The following is a 16,072-nucleotide window of genomic DNA, read 5'->3' on the forward strand; positions in this document are numbered from 1 at the left end:
AGGGTGAGGTCCCTCACCAAAGGGTCCAACACTGCCTTTGAAAGGCTAAGCCCCAAGGGCATTGGCTTGTGAGAGGACCTGCCTGGGAGGTTCCAGGCTTCAGGCCTGAGGTCCAAGGGAAGCTTTTATCATGTTCGTTCTGATAGAACGCAGCAGTGGCCTAGCTGGAGAAGCTGGAGAGGTGGCCACCAGCTCCCAGTGAGGTCTGTCCTGAAGCTCTAGGGGAGGGAAGGCCACACGGAACTGGAGAACCCAGGGAGGGAGCCAAGATCAGGGCTGTGTGATGGTGTCAGAGGGACCACCAGAAGTGACTTCTCTGCTTGCACTGTCACAGCCAAATGGGGGTCCTTCTCATCTCTCACCCTTCAAACTTGTCTTCCCCTCTTTCCAGTCTCCAGTTTCCCCTTTTTTCTTCTGCCTTTTTTTTAATCTCCCATATATCTCCCTATGTCTTCTCCCCTTTCCTGTTTCTCCCCTTAACTCTCCCTTTACTTTAGACCCCAAAGTAGAAATGTTGTATCTCTTTTCCCCTTGGAAAGCCTCAGTTTTCCTTAAAAACCTGAAGCTTTTTCTTCATTAGGAAAGTCTGTTAGCTTTTATTTGTTTAAAAAGCTTAGTTTGTAAAGTCTGCTAACCACAGGAAAAATTTTTTAAAGAACTTAGAGATCCTTGTGTTTCAATTTCCCAGAACAGAACATGTTTCTACCGGGAAACTCACCAAGGCAATGAATCATGGCAAGGGGAGGGTGGAGGGGACAGAGTAGGCATGAGGAAGACTGGGAAACAAGTGGCTGGACTGCCGAGGTCTCTTTAATGTCTGTACATCCAGGAAAAGTACAAGGTCTTTGGGGGATGGGAGGGAGCAGCTGCAGGGATCGGGAGCCACTTCTTGTAAAAACTGATGCCAGATTTGTGTCTTGAAGGAAATAAAGCTCTCCGTGAGGTGAGGTGAGGAAGGAGAGTCTATCTTCTAGGCATGGGGGGAAGCTGGCTCCCAGCTGGAGAGGGGAAGAGGTCAGAGATGGCTTCCCACCAGTGGGACAGTTTGGCTAGGTCCTGGGGGGGGAGGGGAAAGTACTGTGGGATGGGACAGGAAAGGTAGGTTGGGGCAGTATTGGGAAGGGTTTTCAAAACAAAGGAATTTACACACACACTTTTTTTAAAGTTAAATTTTTCTGATTAAACAAAATTATTAAGGGGAGGATTCTCCCTGGGATGATGGCAGAGTAAGTTGATAAATTTCAAACTCTCCAGACATCCCCCCAAAAAACAGCACAAATTTGCACCTTGGAGAACTCTAGACGACTTGGGGCAGAACTGGGGTCCTTCTGGTATAAGTCTAGAAGACCTGAAGAAAACCATCAAGCCATCATTAATGAGTCCAGACACCTCCGGGGTAGCTCTGCAGAAACACGGAATGGGGACCCCCGAGTGAGCTGGAGCCTCAGCAGGAACCACACAAGGAGTTGGAATCAGCCCATGGGGATGCCAGGCCCAGCAGGGCTGCAGAGCACACTGGAGTGGAGAGGCAGGGGGCACTGCTGGCTGCAGGCACTTGCAGGAGTGGGGAGCTCTGAGTTTGGGGTTCCTGGTCAGAGAAGAGCTGAAGGGAAGCTTGAGGCACCATCCCCCTTCCCCAAGATTAGTGCTCACACTAATAGTTCTCGTTAAAAAAAAAAAAAAAATGAACCGGCAAAGAAGATCCCCAACCATAGAAACTTATTATGGGAATAGGGAAGACCAGAGTTCATCTTCAGAGGAGGACCCTGAAGTAAAAGGAGTTTCTTATACCTCAAAGAGTAGTGGTAAGCGGCTCTGGGCCCAGAGAGAATTCATAGAAGTCAAAAAAAAAAAAATACTTTAAAAATCAAATGAGAGACAGTGAGGAAAAAATAATAAAACCGTCCAAGATTATGACAAAATAGAAAAGATTATGACAATTAGAAAAGATGAATCTCAGAGATGAAAAGAAGTCTTTGAAAATTAAAATTGGGTAAGGGAAAGTCAGTAAAGTAATGAGACCAAGAAATAACAAAACAATAAAAAGAATGAAAAAAATAGAATAGAATGTCTAACATTTCATAAGAAAAACATCTGGAGAACAGATCAAGAGAAAATATAAGAATTAGATTACCTGAATCTAAAAAAAGAAATGACATAATAATGCAAGAAATAATCCAAGAAAATTGTCCTTATCATGATCCATCATGTAGGAAAAGTAGAAAAAGAAAAAAAAAATGCACTGATCACCACCTCAAAGAGATCCTTTATGGAAAACACATAGGAACATTACTGCCAAATTTCAAAACCCCCAAATCAAAGAGAAAAATTTGCAAGAAACAAGAAAAAACAATTAAAAAAACAATCAAAATCAAATCAAATTGTTGCTGGAGCTACAATTAGAATTGTACAGGACTTAGCAGCAGCCATAATAAAAGACTCTGGGTCCTGGATTCACATATACTGACAAAAGAACTAGTCCTGCAGCCAAAAATAACATGTTCAGCAAAATTACCCACCATATTTAATGCAAAAAAAGGACATTTAGCAAACTTGCAGATTTTCAGGACTTTCTGTCAACCAAACCAGAACTCAGTAGAAAATTTAACATATAAGAGCCAGTACCAAAGATGAATTTTAAAGAATTTGACATGGACAAATTGTTTTCTACATGGAAATATATACCATATGTTTACAAGTGATATCAGGAATTGGGTAGCTCAAAAAGATTTATACAAATGAGGTACAGAGGAAGAATAAACACAAAGATATTAGAGGTAAGAGGAGGGTTCCTAGTTCTGAAAACCTACTTTCATTGGGTTTGGGTTCAATAGGCCACACTATATATATACCATGAAGGATTTAGCATCCTCCAAAATCTATAAAAAGAATAAGGGAGGGGAAATGGGGGTGGGTGGGAAAGCAAAGGGTGAGGGAAGAAGACAAAGGAGGGATCCCTGGGTAGGGCAAGGTTAAATAATAACAAGGCAAGTTAAGGAGCAAAATTAAAGTAGAAAACTTAGCAGAGATAGGAAAGAAGAGGTGTGCATAAACACTAAGGCACAGATCAGGAGTCGATTTATTAGAAAAGAAGGTACAGCTGGTAATTGATCTTAGACACAGAAAAGCTTGAAAATTCAACTAAGAAATTTACATTATATGTCAGCCATACTAATATTATTTTATATATGTGTGTGTGAGTATATGTAGATATGTATGCATGTAATATATATATACATATAGATATATGTAAATGTGTGACAGTCTGTGGATAGGCATAAATATATATGTATTTGTGTGCATGTGTGTATTAAACATAGCTTAAATGTGCTTAACTATAGCCTGCTTGGGGGAGGTGGAGGGGATAAAAGGAATTAAAAAATAAAGTTGGTAAAAAAAGTTAAAAAAAACCAGAAATAATAAACAACTTTATCACAATATAATAAAATTATATTCAATAAAGAACCTTTAAAGAAAAAAAATTCCTTTTTCTCCTCACATCTCTTCCTTTTTCCCATTGCCAAATGAAACTCAAAATATGTATGCTTATGTAGGAAGTATGTGTTCTTGTGTGTGTACATATTTATTTGGGCAAGACAAATTCCTACATTACCTATGTCCAAAAAATGCCTCTTATTCTAGAAACCTCTCTGGTATGAGGTATAACATGTTTCATCTAAAGTCCTCTAGACTCAAGCTTTATTATTCTATTGATTAGAAGTCTAAAGTCTAAGTTGTTATTCTTTATGATTTTGTCATTGTACAAACTGACCACCAGGTTCTGCTCACTTCATTTGGCAAAAAAGTTCTCTTTAAAAAGTTTTATTTCATTCTTATAGCACATTTGAAATGTTCATAAAGGACTAACTTGCTTGCAAAGATGCCTTTCCTTCCATTTGCTTGCTTTTCTTCTTATTTTAGTTGTATTGTTTTTACTTGTGTAAAACTTTTCATTTTAGGTAATAAAATTATTCATTTTGCTTTCTGTGATCATCTCTGGCTTTTATTTGCATCCCCTTCCTGTATCCACATGTCTAACAGGTAATTTCTTCCAATCCATCTAAATTGTTTATGATGTTATCCTTTATGTGCCTATTTGGAGTCATGTTCCTTTTTGGAACTTATCATCATATGTGGTAGGGGAGTTGGTCTATAACTAATTCTTGCCAGATCTTTTCCAATTTTTCTAAAACATTGTTAATAGTTAGTGCTTATCCTAGTAGCTTTGTTATTTGGATTTATTAACTTCTAGGCAACCATACTTATTTTGCCTTAATTTATTGTGTAACTTATCTGTTTATTGGTTGACTTCTTTATTTCTTAAAACCAAATTGTTTTGATAAATTTCCCTTGAGATGTTTTTACTTTTTTAAATTTTTATTCTTCCAGATGAATTTTGTTGTCATATTTCCGGTTCAACAAAGTAATCCTTTTATAGTTTGATTGACATGACATTGAATATGTAAATCAATTTAGGTAGCATTTTTATTTTTATTATAGTGACTTGACCTATACATGAACAATTAATATTTCTCCAATTATTCAGATTTGTTTTATGTACAAAATAGCTTATATTTTATCTGAGAGGCAATAAAGAACCATGGAAGTTGACTGTGTAGGAAAATGGCATAATCAGGCATGTGTTTAAGAAAAAATCACTTTGGCAATTATTTGGAGAATAGATTAGAATGGTAAAAGACTTGAGGTAGGGAGTCTCCTTAGGAAGCCTTTGTCTAGAAGATGATGATGAGAATTTGAACTAAAGTGATGGTTCTGTGAGTAATGAATAGAGATAGATGCAAGAGAAATACTAAAAACAAGATTTAGAAACTGAATAGAGGTGAATGTTGAAGGACAGTGATGAGTCAAGGATACCAACAAGATTTCAAACCCAGGAGACTTAATCAGAGAGGGAGACTCAGAAAAAGGATGAACTGGGAAGTTTAAGAGTTATGTTATTGAGAATAGAAGTGGAAAGAGTGAAATGATCCCTACTCCCTAGGCAGGGATTACATTCTCATGGTCAAGAGAAGCAAATATAAAAATATCGAGTGTAAATATAAAATTAAATAAAGATAATATAAATTAATGATAATAAATAGAAGATAAATATGGCATTTTACAGGAAAGATATCGCACTAAAGGTGGTATCTGAGGGAGACAAGTAGAGAGTCCATTGAGCATGGGTGCAAAGGAATGGAGGTTGTAGATGGAGTATCTGATAGGTAATGTCTGGATTTTGAGTGCAAGAGAGAGAATAATGCTCAATGAGGATGGAGAGATAAGTTGAAGCCAGAGCATTAAAAATTTAAAAATTTGATTTTATCCTAGAGATAATTGGAAGTTGGTTGAATGGGAAAGTCACATGATTAAATTTGCATTTAAAGAAAATTGTATTGGCAATAATGTGTAGGAAAGTGTAGTTCTGGGAGACTTGAAGCAGGGAGGCTAGTTAGAAGGCTGTAATAACCAAGTGAATGGTGACACGAGCCTGATTTAAAGTGGTAACTGTGAGTGGAGAGGAGTCATATAGGAAGAATATTGTGGTGGTAGAATCAGCAAAATTTGGCAATGTATAGGGTGAGGGAAAATGAGAACTAGAATAACTCCAAGATCATGGGCCTGAGGTATGGAAGTCTGGTGATTTGGAATTGTAAACTGAAGAACTATGTGGGGATTATGGGAAAGATGAAGTGATTTAGCCAGTCACCCAACTCCTAAGTGTCTGAGGTCAAATTTGAACTCAGGTCTTCCTGATTATACCCGTAGGGGGAAAAATAATGAATTCAGTTTTCAACCCTTCTTCAAGACATCCAGTTTGAAATGTGCAGGAGACAATTGGAAATGCAAGACTGAAGCTCAGGGGAGAGACTGGGGCTGCATTTATGAATGAGGGAGTCACCTGCCTACAGGTGACCCAGTGAACTTGGGCACTGAGGTAGGGAGTCTTTTTAGGAAGCCCAGAAGGAGAAGGGAAGAGGTCCCTCTGCAGAGTCTGAGACTCTGATGGAGACTGAGAAAGACTGGTCAGACAGGAACAGTGACAAAGGAGGATCATGAAAACTCAGAGAGATCAGGGGTTAGATGCAAGAAGTAAGTCAAGAAAGATGAGAAAAGTCTTTAGATTTGGCGATCAGGAGAGTGCTGGTCACTTTAGAGGAAGCGATTTCAGTTAAGCAATATCGGAGTCCAGATTTTGAAGGGTTTAGGAACAAATGGAGAGGAAGTAGAGAATGAGTCAAAGCAGCTGTTTAAAAGAATTTGGCTGAGAAAGGAAAGAGAGATATAAAATGATATATCTTCAGGGGATAGAGCAGAGTGAAGATATTTATAAGCATGCGGAAGGTTGGATATTTTTGAAAGGGAGACAGTTGATTCGGACATGTCAAAGAATTGACAAAGAGGGAGGTGATGGAAGATGCAAGTTGACTGGAGAAGATACAAGGAGAGAGGATCAAAGACATATATGTAAAGGGAGTGTCTTTGGCACTTCTGTAGATTAGAGATGGGTAGACAAAGAATGAGAAATGGCGTTAAAGGGTTTTGAGATCAAGAGAATGGAAAAAGGGAGCTCGTGGAGAATGGCCTCTATTTTCTCTGTACTGTGCTTTGTTGATGTGGACATTTTTGTTTCTGAAAGTGAGCCAAGGAAACAAAACACTTATTAAATGGTTAATCTCTGCCAAGGACTGTGTGAGGCAGAAAAAAAATTTGTTGGTGGAACACATAAAATATGCTCCAGAAGAAAAACAGTCTATCAGATAAAAGTTCTTGAGGTGAAGACACAGTGTTCTGAAAGGACTGGAGAAAGAACAGCTTCTCAGAGGTAAAAGTCCTAATTCAAGGCAAAGATGGCTGAAAGGTATTGTGGGCTTGTTTTCAGGGTTTTAAAGAAAATGACTGAGAAATTCAAAATTGAAGAACTGTCTGGGATTATGGGAAACTTACTTTATGTCCATATGATAGAGAATTTGAGTTTTTCAACTGGAGTAAGAGATAGATCACAAGTAAAGTGAAAAGGCAAAGGTCAGAAGAATAGGAAGATAGCATTTCTGCCTAAAGAGGAAATTTCTCAGAGCAGACTACTCACAGAATTTGAGTAGACCAGAATCAAAAGATGATGAAGACAGATGCTTAAATGGGAAATTTCTGAGAGAGTGGACTGAATGAAGGAAAGCTTGGAGTTTTCTGAGAAGAGGCTGAATCTCTTCTCAAAAGGTCTGAGACCAAATCAAATGGAGTTAATAGTCATTTATTAAATACTTTCCTTGTGCCAAACACTGTACTTTTAGCACCTTCTAGTATTTGAGGGCCAGTGGAAATATTGGAGTGAAGCTGGAATTGGAGCCTGGGATTATCACTCTTCTAGTACCATTCATTGATAGCCTGAAAAACTCTTCAGGTACCCACTGAATTGCTTTCTATTCCTCTCTCAGGTTTGATAGGGGAAAACTCCTCAGAACCCCACAGAGATGAACTGAATATCTCCATACTTCTGAAGCCTGAAGGAGCTGCTTCTCAGGGAAACAGCTAAAAATTGCTTCCACCCCCAGTCAAGGGTGCTTTTAGAACTGGAAGCTGCAGACTGCAGGGGTAGGACTACTACTTCTCTGAAAATCTTATAGCTTTACTAAAACACTCTTGGGAGGGAGAAGAGAAGGGAAAAGGCATTTATTAAGTATCTACTAGATGGCCAGGTATTATGTTAAGCCATTTGATCCTCGTTTTATAATTGAGGAGACTGAGGCAGGCAGGATTAAGTGAGTTGTCCAGGGTCAAGATGATATTTGTAATGAACATTTAGATCTCTCAGAGCTGCCTTTTTTTGGCTTGGGAGTCAGAAACTCACAAAGCAGCTTGAAATTATTGATCACTGACACTGTAGCTATGTATAAGAAGGGAAGCAAACCAAGAACTATAGCAAAGTCTTTCTGTCACAGAACTCTGGTTCTGTACCCCAGGAGGGGATGGTCACAACCCTCCAGATGTGAAACAATCCCAGAATTGTTCATTTGTGGCCTGGCATGTGAAATCAATCAAATCCTGAAAATGATTGTACTGTAAGTCGCCTTCTGTCCCCCTCCCTTCCCACTTATGATTTGTGTATAAAATCTCTTCCTTTCCTGCCACAAGGTCTCCTGCCCAAGAAACCTTCCAGTTTGCAAACTGTATTCCTCATTCTGAAAGTGATTACTTATGCTGCAATTTGACCTCTAAAATGGTCTCTTTGTGCAGCTCTAATAACTCACAGCTTAGAGTCCAAGACAGCAAAATTCTGTCAACACTGTGAATGTGTGGCTTCTGTCCCCTATAGACAGTGGGTGCATTGGTAGAAAATATGACCCAGATTTAAGGGTGGATTCATACTTTGATTAGTCTTGCTTTTGCTAGTTATTGTGTAAATGTTATGCTATATTTATTATTGCTTTGTTCTTCTCGGCCAGTAAATGTTTCCTGTTTAAGAGCTTATTGGGATTTCTTTGTTTAAATGGGAAACACATTGGTGGGGACTCATGACTTTTTAGTGGTAAATAGCAGTAGTGCATCCTCCCTACAACAGATTTCCCCTTAGGAACCTTAAGAGTGAATGGTTGCTTTGTGGTCACTTCTCTGGGGAACTACCCTGACTAGCCAATGTGAGTGCAGGATAGAGGTCAAACAGCCAGCTCCATCCAGTTCAGGAAGAAAGATAACTTAGAAAAAAAGATTGTTGAGCTGCATTTATAAAGGGACAACTTTCTCCTCCTATAGAATTTTTAGCTTCTTGAGAGCAATGATTGTTTCATTTTTATTATTATTATTATTATTTTTGTCTTTGTACCTCCAGCATCATGCATAGTACCTGGCATATAGTGGATAAGTGCATGTTGGTATATTGAATGACGTATTCTTATTTTAGTAGTCCTCAAACTATAGAAGAAACAAATGGAAAGTAACTAGAAAGGGTTCTATCATCCACTATGTTCACACAAATGTTAGACTTATTAGGGATGGTATGGAAAAAAAAAATCCATGCATCAGTAGGGTTTGGGAATAGGTGATTTTTCTTATAATCTTAGAAGCATTCAACTTATTTTTTTCCCTGAATTCCTATTCCCAAATAGCCACTATATTTGGTAATTTTTTTTCACATTTATCCTTTTCTTCCCTTTTACTGCCTTTTATCATACTTGACTTTTTGCCTTAATCCAACTGTCACCTAGTTTCTTGAACCCCCCACTGCAATCTATCCTGCAACATTGCTACTGTTTTAACTGTCATCATAACACTCCCCTGCTTGTATATAGTGAATATGCTTTACCATTGCATGGTTTCCATTATGTAATAATGCTTTCCTTGAGAAAACCATTAATGTTATCCCACTACTTTCCATAAGATAATTTGTACAAATAATTTTTGCTAATATTTCATTTCAAATAAAAATAAAAGTATTTTATGTATAATACATTGTATTTTATGATAATACAAACATTAATATGGTATATAAAAATGAGAATTGCTTAAGATTCTCTGTATTTGAAGAAGTCTGGATAAATGAAGGTCATAAACATTAGTTTAACATGTGGCCCTTTCTACAAGTTGGCCATATTGCATGTTTCCCAGACAGTACAATAAAAATAACCTAAGTAGATATTTATTGGTATAATCCTTTCAAAATTTCACATTTATAACACAATGATGCACACAATAATGATGATGATGTAATGAATTGATTTCTTCTGGGGCACAAAATTCCTCAAAATGTAGTATCAGATTATTTTGCTTCCCCAAGCCCTTTTTCAACCATCAATCATTATTGTTTTGTCTACCTAACCTAGCAGAAAACCTTGTTTAACATAAATAAGTTGCTACAAATGGTTATAATCTTTATATTACTCTGTTGGATAAATCCCAGAATTTATTCACCTGAGGCCAAAGTAAAATGAGATTTATAGGTTCAAATTCTTGTTTCAATATGCTATTTTAAAGACAGATCAATTAAATCATTTTTTAGATGCAATAAGACTGAATGTATCCTATTTGGTCCATGACAAATTGTTCCTTATGCATGCATATTTAGAAATATGCAGATCTTTAAAATGCAAAGTGCTCTGTAGTTCAGCCAAGTGGTTAATAAGCAGCTCCAAAGAGAGTGGATAGAGCGCTAGGTCTGGAATCACGAAGACCTGATTTCATTCAGATCTGGCTTCAGACACTCATTAGCTATGTGACCCTAGGCAAATCTGCCTCAGTTTCCTCATCTGTAAAATGGGGATAAGAACAGCATCTATTTCTCAGAGTTGTGAAGATCAAATGTGATAATATTTGTAAAGCACTTAGCACAGTGTCATAGTAGACATATAAATCCTTCTTCCTTAATAAATAAGTTTTTTTTTTTTTCTGTTTCATTTTTAGGGCAGTTTTAAAATTAGGAAATAGATAAAAATATTATTTTGTAAATTTATTATCCAAAGTTTTAACTTTTTTATAAATGTAGTTACTTTACCTTTCTGGATTATTATGAATCTGACTACTTTAAATTTATTTAATATACAGATTTTGTTTTGTTTTATTTTCCAAAATGGTCCACTTAATATTTGTTTCTGGAGAAAACTTTTCATTATGAATTTGCTTTATTTTCATTATCATTAAGAAAAATGGCAGTTTCTTCTTTTAGCTCAAATGTTTTTCTAGCATTGTAAAGCATGAAAAAGCAAATGTTTCTCAACCTTACAGAAGCACTCTCATTCTCTGCTCTGATTTTTATCACACAATATTGAAAAAAAACCCTTCTCCTGAAGTGGTCATTTTTTAATAAAGTTGATTGTTTTTAGAATAATTTGTAAAATTGGATGTAGCTTCAGACTGAGTTCTTAGTGTGCAACTATCTGGGAAATATGCAATATGGCCATATTGTACAAAGGACCACATGTTAAACTAATGTTCTCTAGGCCTTCATTTAAAGTTCAAAGCAATTCTCATTTATACCTACCATATTAAATAATCACTGCTGCTGCACTGAGTCAGTTGAAGAATATTGTTAGACTTGATTTTGTTGACTTTGTTCCCATTGGGTTGAAAAAGTGAATGTATTTAACAGAAGTTACACTCAAAAATATTCCATAATTGTAGCCATGATATTTCGAGGGGTACATTTCACAGTTTAGAAAACTCTATCCTAGGCAGCCATAGCCTTGATATTCAAAGCTCATCAAAATCTACTTTTTTTCCACACAAATCCCAAGAACTCTACCTCATCTAGGTCATTCTACTATTTACTGTCTCTTGACATAATTTTATGCATCCCTCTCTTTCATGCTCCTCATATACTTTCCTATTTCCTTTCCATGTAGCCACTGGCTTCTCTCAAAAGGCCCAGAGTGCCTTCCCTACCATTGGGGACACCATGATCTTCTGAACTTAGAAGCCTTTTTTGTGTGTAATATTGATTTAGGAATTAATCTTATATTTACTACCCTGTAGCATTTTTTGCATCAATAAACTCTGGCATAGTATATTTAATTTTCTATTTATTTAGTTTTCTTGAGAACATGCCTTCATAGACATTTTCACACTTTCCAGAGCAGACTCTCCCATGAAGTATTCATTTATTCATCGTGTGTGGTAGAATAAAATTGAACTTTTTTTGCAGCACATTACAATAGGTATTTGATAAAGGCTTATTTATTTATTTATTATTGATATGAGTTGACTAAAATGAATGAGAAATAAAACGTAAACTCCAGTAGCATATAAGCTCTTTGAGAGCAGAGGCTTTGTCTCTCTGTATAATTGAACTGGGGCTTATTAATTCTTGAAAGCTTTTTCAACTAAGATTTTTTTTTGCTTCCTACTAATTATTCCTATTAGGACTTAAAATAGTCTAAAAGTGAATTAAAAAAAAAAACAGAGCTCAGGACAATGAAATAATTCCTAGTTCCAAATGTAAATTTGGGGAATTATGGAATGAAATCATTATAATTTAGAAAAAAAATTCAAGTTTTTAGTTTCAAAAATAATTTTTAGGCAACACCCACTAGAAATCATCTGAACCATTCCTTTTCATGAGTTTAAAGCCATGGTAAAAGAAATCCTTGTTTTAAAAAAAAAAAAAAAAAGAAAAAAAAAAACAACTTCAAAAATTAAAATCTCAAGCTATTTCCTATTATAAACAACATTCCTCTAGGTTAATGGACGTTGATGGGGTAATATTTTAAAGGTTAGAGAGAATAAACCTCTAGTTAATACAGATATCCACAGGTCCAGTTAATGATAACAGAGAGTCTTTGTGACTTGAGAAGTTTATTTTGTCTTAACAAGCTTAGGATATTCAGAGCTTTTGTATCTTTTTTTATTCTTCCTTCATAACTTTTTATCTGCTCTTTCTCTTCCTTCCCTTAATTTCCATTCTCTTACAGTATTTTCTTCCTCTTTTCCTTTACTCCTATTTCACACTCTTTTAACTTACTGTTTAGTGTTAGTTTATTAAATTGTATTTTTAACATTTAATTTATTTTTAATTTGTTAAATAAAACAAGCATTCCCATAACATAGTATAATAAAAAAAAGATGATTGCACATAAAACTGCAAATCTATTATGCACAACTTATCTCCACTTTAGGGTAAAAATCTATTTATGAAATGCAGGAGTATTTTGGGAAAAGGACAGTTTGACCTGGGAGAAGAAAAGGAATGTAATGATAATTACGAAAAAAAAAAAAAAAAAAAAAACTTTTAAGAAAGAAAACAGTGATTTTCTACCTCTTTCTTAAATGGATTTCTCTTTTTCTATAGTAAACAGTTAATAAATGCTAGTTAGCTGACTTAACTTTATTAACCAGTTATGTTAATTACAGGTATCTTCCAGGAAAGGATGGTAAAAATAACTTGTGATCTGTGTCCTCAAGATGATGAACGTGGTATAATATATGTCTCACAAGATCTGGAATTAGTAGCACACCAAAATTGTTTGGTAAGTTATCTGAATGGGTAATAGTAATTTAGAGGGGGAAGACTAAATGACACTTTAGGTACTGAGGAAATACTTCAGATGCTTTCTCCCAAGTAATTTTAGAAAAAAATCATAAATTCAAGCATCTCAAAAAATACTTTAAAAATCTAAATTAGGAATAAGATACCAAATAAAACCATAGAACTTCAACTATTTACATATTGATCATCAGAAATTAGGGCATCTATGTAGTGCAGTGAATAGAGTGCTGGGCCTGGAATCATCTTGCTGAGTTCAAATCTGGCTTCACACTTACTAGTTGTGTGACCCTGGGCCAGTCACTTAACTCTGTTTACCTCAGTTTCCACATCTGTAAAATGAGCTGGAGAAGGAACTGGTACATCATGTCAGAAGTGTCTTTGCCAAGAAAACCCCAAAGGAGTTACAAGGAGCTGGACACGACTGAAAAACGACTAAACAAAAACCATCAGGACTTTAGAACTTCATTGGAGCCATGATCTCCTTGCTAGGGCTATTCCCTCTATCACAAATTACCCGCTTCTCATTCTGTGGAGCTTACATTCCCGCCCTCCTGCAGGGGCTTGATGCAACCTCCTGGAATCTATGTCTTTCACACTTTAATGAGCCGTGACCGCCAGTGTAACAGCTGAGCTTTCTGCTCCTTTCTCTCCCTCCTTCTCCAGCCCTGTACGAAACTTCATGAGAAGAGGTCAGAGCTGGCAGAACATTGCTACTTACCTACTCGGGCTTCTCAGCCATGGCCTTAATTCTCCAGAGGTTACAAAGTTTCCTAATGGATTTTGATATGAGTTAATAAACTTACTTTTAAAACTGGCTTACTTTATCCAGTGGACAGAATGCTGAGCCTGAGTCGGGAAGATTATACTTCAGATCTGACCTCAAACAGTTTGCTTTCTATGTGATCTGTGACAAGTCACAGCTTCTGTTTGCCTCAGTGTCTGCATCTGCAAAATGGGAATAGCAGCAACGCCTACTTATAGGTCATCGTAAGGATCAAATAAGACTATATATTTATACATGCACATATACTTACACATACATATGTGTGAATTATGTATATATGTGCAAATTTTTATATGTCTGTGTAAATTATACATAACATGTATATAGGTATATGAATTATATATGCATGCATGTATAAAGTGTCTATATATGTGCAAATTTATATATGCATTGTATACATGTGTGTAAATTTAATTTGCACATATTATGTAAATATATGTATGAGTGTGCAAATTTTATATATGCACCTATATGTGTAAATTTTATATACACTCATGTATATATGTGCATGTAAATTATATATACATGAGTGTATACATGCATGTTTGCAAATCTTATATGTCTATGATGTATGAATTGCATGTGCAACATGTATAGATGTGTGTATAAATATACACATGTGTATATGTGTAGGTGGATTATATACACATGTGTGTAATTTTATATGTGTGTATGTATATACACACACGTGTGTGCAAATGTCATATGTGCCTTGTGTACATTATGTATACATGCATGTGCAAATTATATTTATATGCACATGTATGCAAATGCATATACATATGTATGTGTGCGGATCTTATTTATACATATGTGTGTAAATATTTGTATGTATGTATATTGTACACATTTTATATATGCCTATCTATATGTGTATAAATTTTATAGATAGACTTATACATGTGTGAATTTATATAATGCGTATATTTGTGTATGTGAATTATATATATATATACGTATATGAATTATATACATATGTATATATTGTAAATTAGATAGACACATGTATACATATAAATTTTATATATAATGTGTATATACTGTGTAAATGTACATATATATGTGCACATTATACATGCACACATATATGATTTATATTTACATGTGTGTTGTGTGAATTATAGGCACATGTATATATGCATGTACGTTATATTTACATATATGTGTGAATTTCGTATATACGTGTGAATATGCATGCAAATATCATGTACATGTATATTGTGTAAGTTGTATATATGTAAATGCACCATGTGTCCAAATTATACATATACATGTATGTGTGTAAATTGTGTGTATATAATACACATGTGTGTGAATTTGTTATTTATGTGTACACACATAATAAATTGTTTAGGATAGTGCCTCACAGCACTATTGTATATGCTTTGTATATGCTTGTATTGTCGGTATTGTATATGCTTATTTTCTTCCATTCCTCTTCTCAATAATTTATTTGACATGCTTACAAAATTTTGCTGCTGTTATTGTTTTTAGTATAGTCATTATCAGCTTGAAAATTGTGCTCATTTTTTCTTTATTTTGGGTCATTTCATCTAAGGTTTTCTGTACGTTTCCTCTTTGTCATATTTTATAGAACAATAATATTACATTACATAGATTATTAGATAATTCCCCAATCATAAGACATCATGGTTCTTACTCATTTTTTCACCATGTCAGATAAAACAACTGATTTTTTTTATAGATAGATTTTGTTTTAGTTTTTTGAAGGGGTAGGGAATGACTAAGCTCATGGAAGTTTATGTAAAAATTAACAGGAGCCAAACATACTGGGTTATGTTGGGAATAAATAAATTGGCTTTCATGTTCATCATTCTTTTCATTCTAATTCCTATTGGAATTTGAACTTTTTTTCTCTTTCTTAATTTATCAAAACAAGGTAAAAAGTCCTTTCCACAAATTTCACTTCAGTCACCTTAGTAATACCTCTTTTTATTAAGGGAAAAATAATAAGCAGATTTAAGAAAGAAATTTGTTTGTATGTGAAAAACTGAACTTCTTGTCTGGTCTTCCAGCAACCCTTGCCCTTGTTTTCTAATCCTTTGTTTTCAATGCCTTTTTAGGACCTATTTGGTCAAAAATATTTATAACAGCTCTTTTCTCAAGGCAAAAGATAGGAAATTAAGGAGATACTCATTAATTGGAGAATGGCTAGATAAACTGTGGTATGTGATTATGATGGAATATTATTGTTCTGTGTGAAATGATGAGCAGGATGCTCAGCCTCAGAAAAACCTGAAATATTCTCCATGAACTCAAGCAAAGTAAAATGTATACGTACAAAGTAATAGCAA

The 16,072-nt window shown here is 35.3% G+C and overlaps 1 protein-coding gene across 1 annotated transcript in view; it reads left to right on the top strand.

The window, feature by feature from the left end:
• Positions 1 to 16,072, top strand: part of LOC141562414 (histone-lysine N-methyltransferase SETDB2-like) — a 106,059-nt gene that overhangs the window by 70,654 nt on the left and 19,333 nt on the right. The window contains exon 21 of the mRNA XM_074302456.1: positions 12,838 to 12,953. Within this exon, the coding sequence (XP_074158557.1) occupies positions 12,838 to 12,953 (116 nt within the window). The remainder of the gene's footprint in view (positions 1 to 12,837; positions 12,954 to 16,072) is intronic.

This window comes from Sminthopsis crassicaudata, chromosome 3, assembly GCF_048593235.1.
Source record: "Sminthopsis crassicaudata isolate SCR6 chromosome 3, ASM4859323v1, whole genome shotgun sequence".
In the NCBI taxonomy this organism is placed as follows: domain Eukaryota; kingdom Metazoa; phylum Chordata; class Mammalia; order Dasyuromorphia; family Dasyuridae; genus Sminthopsis; species Sminthopsis crassicaudata.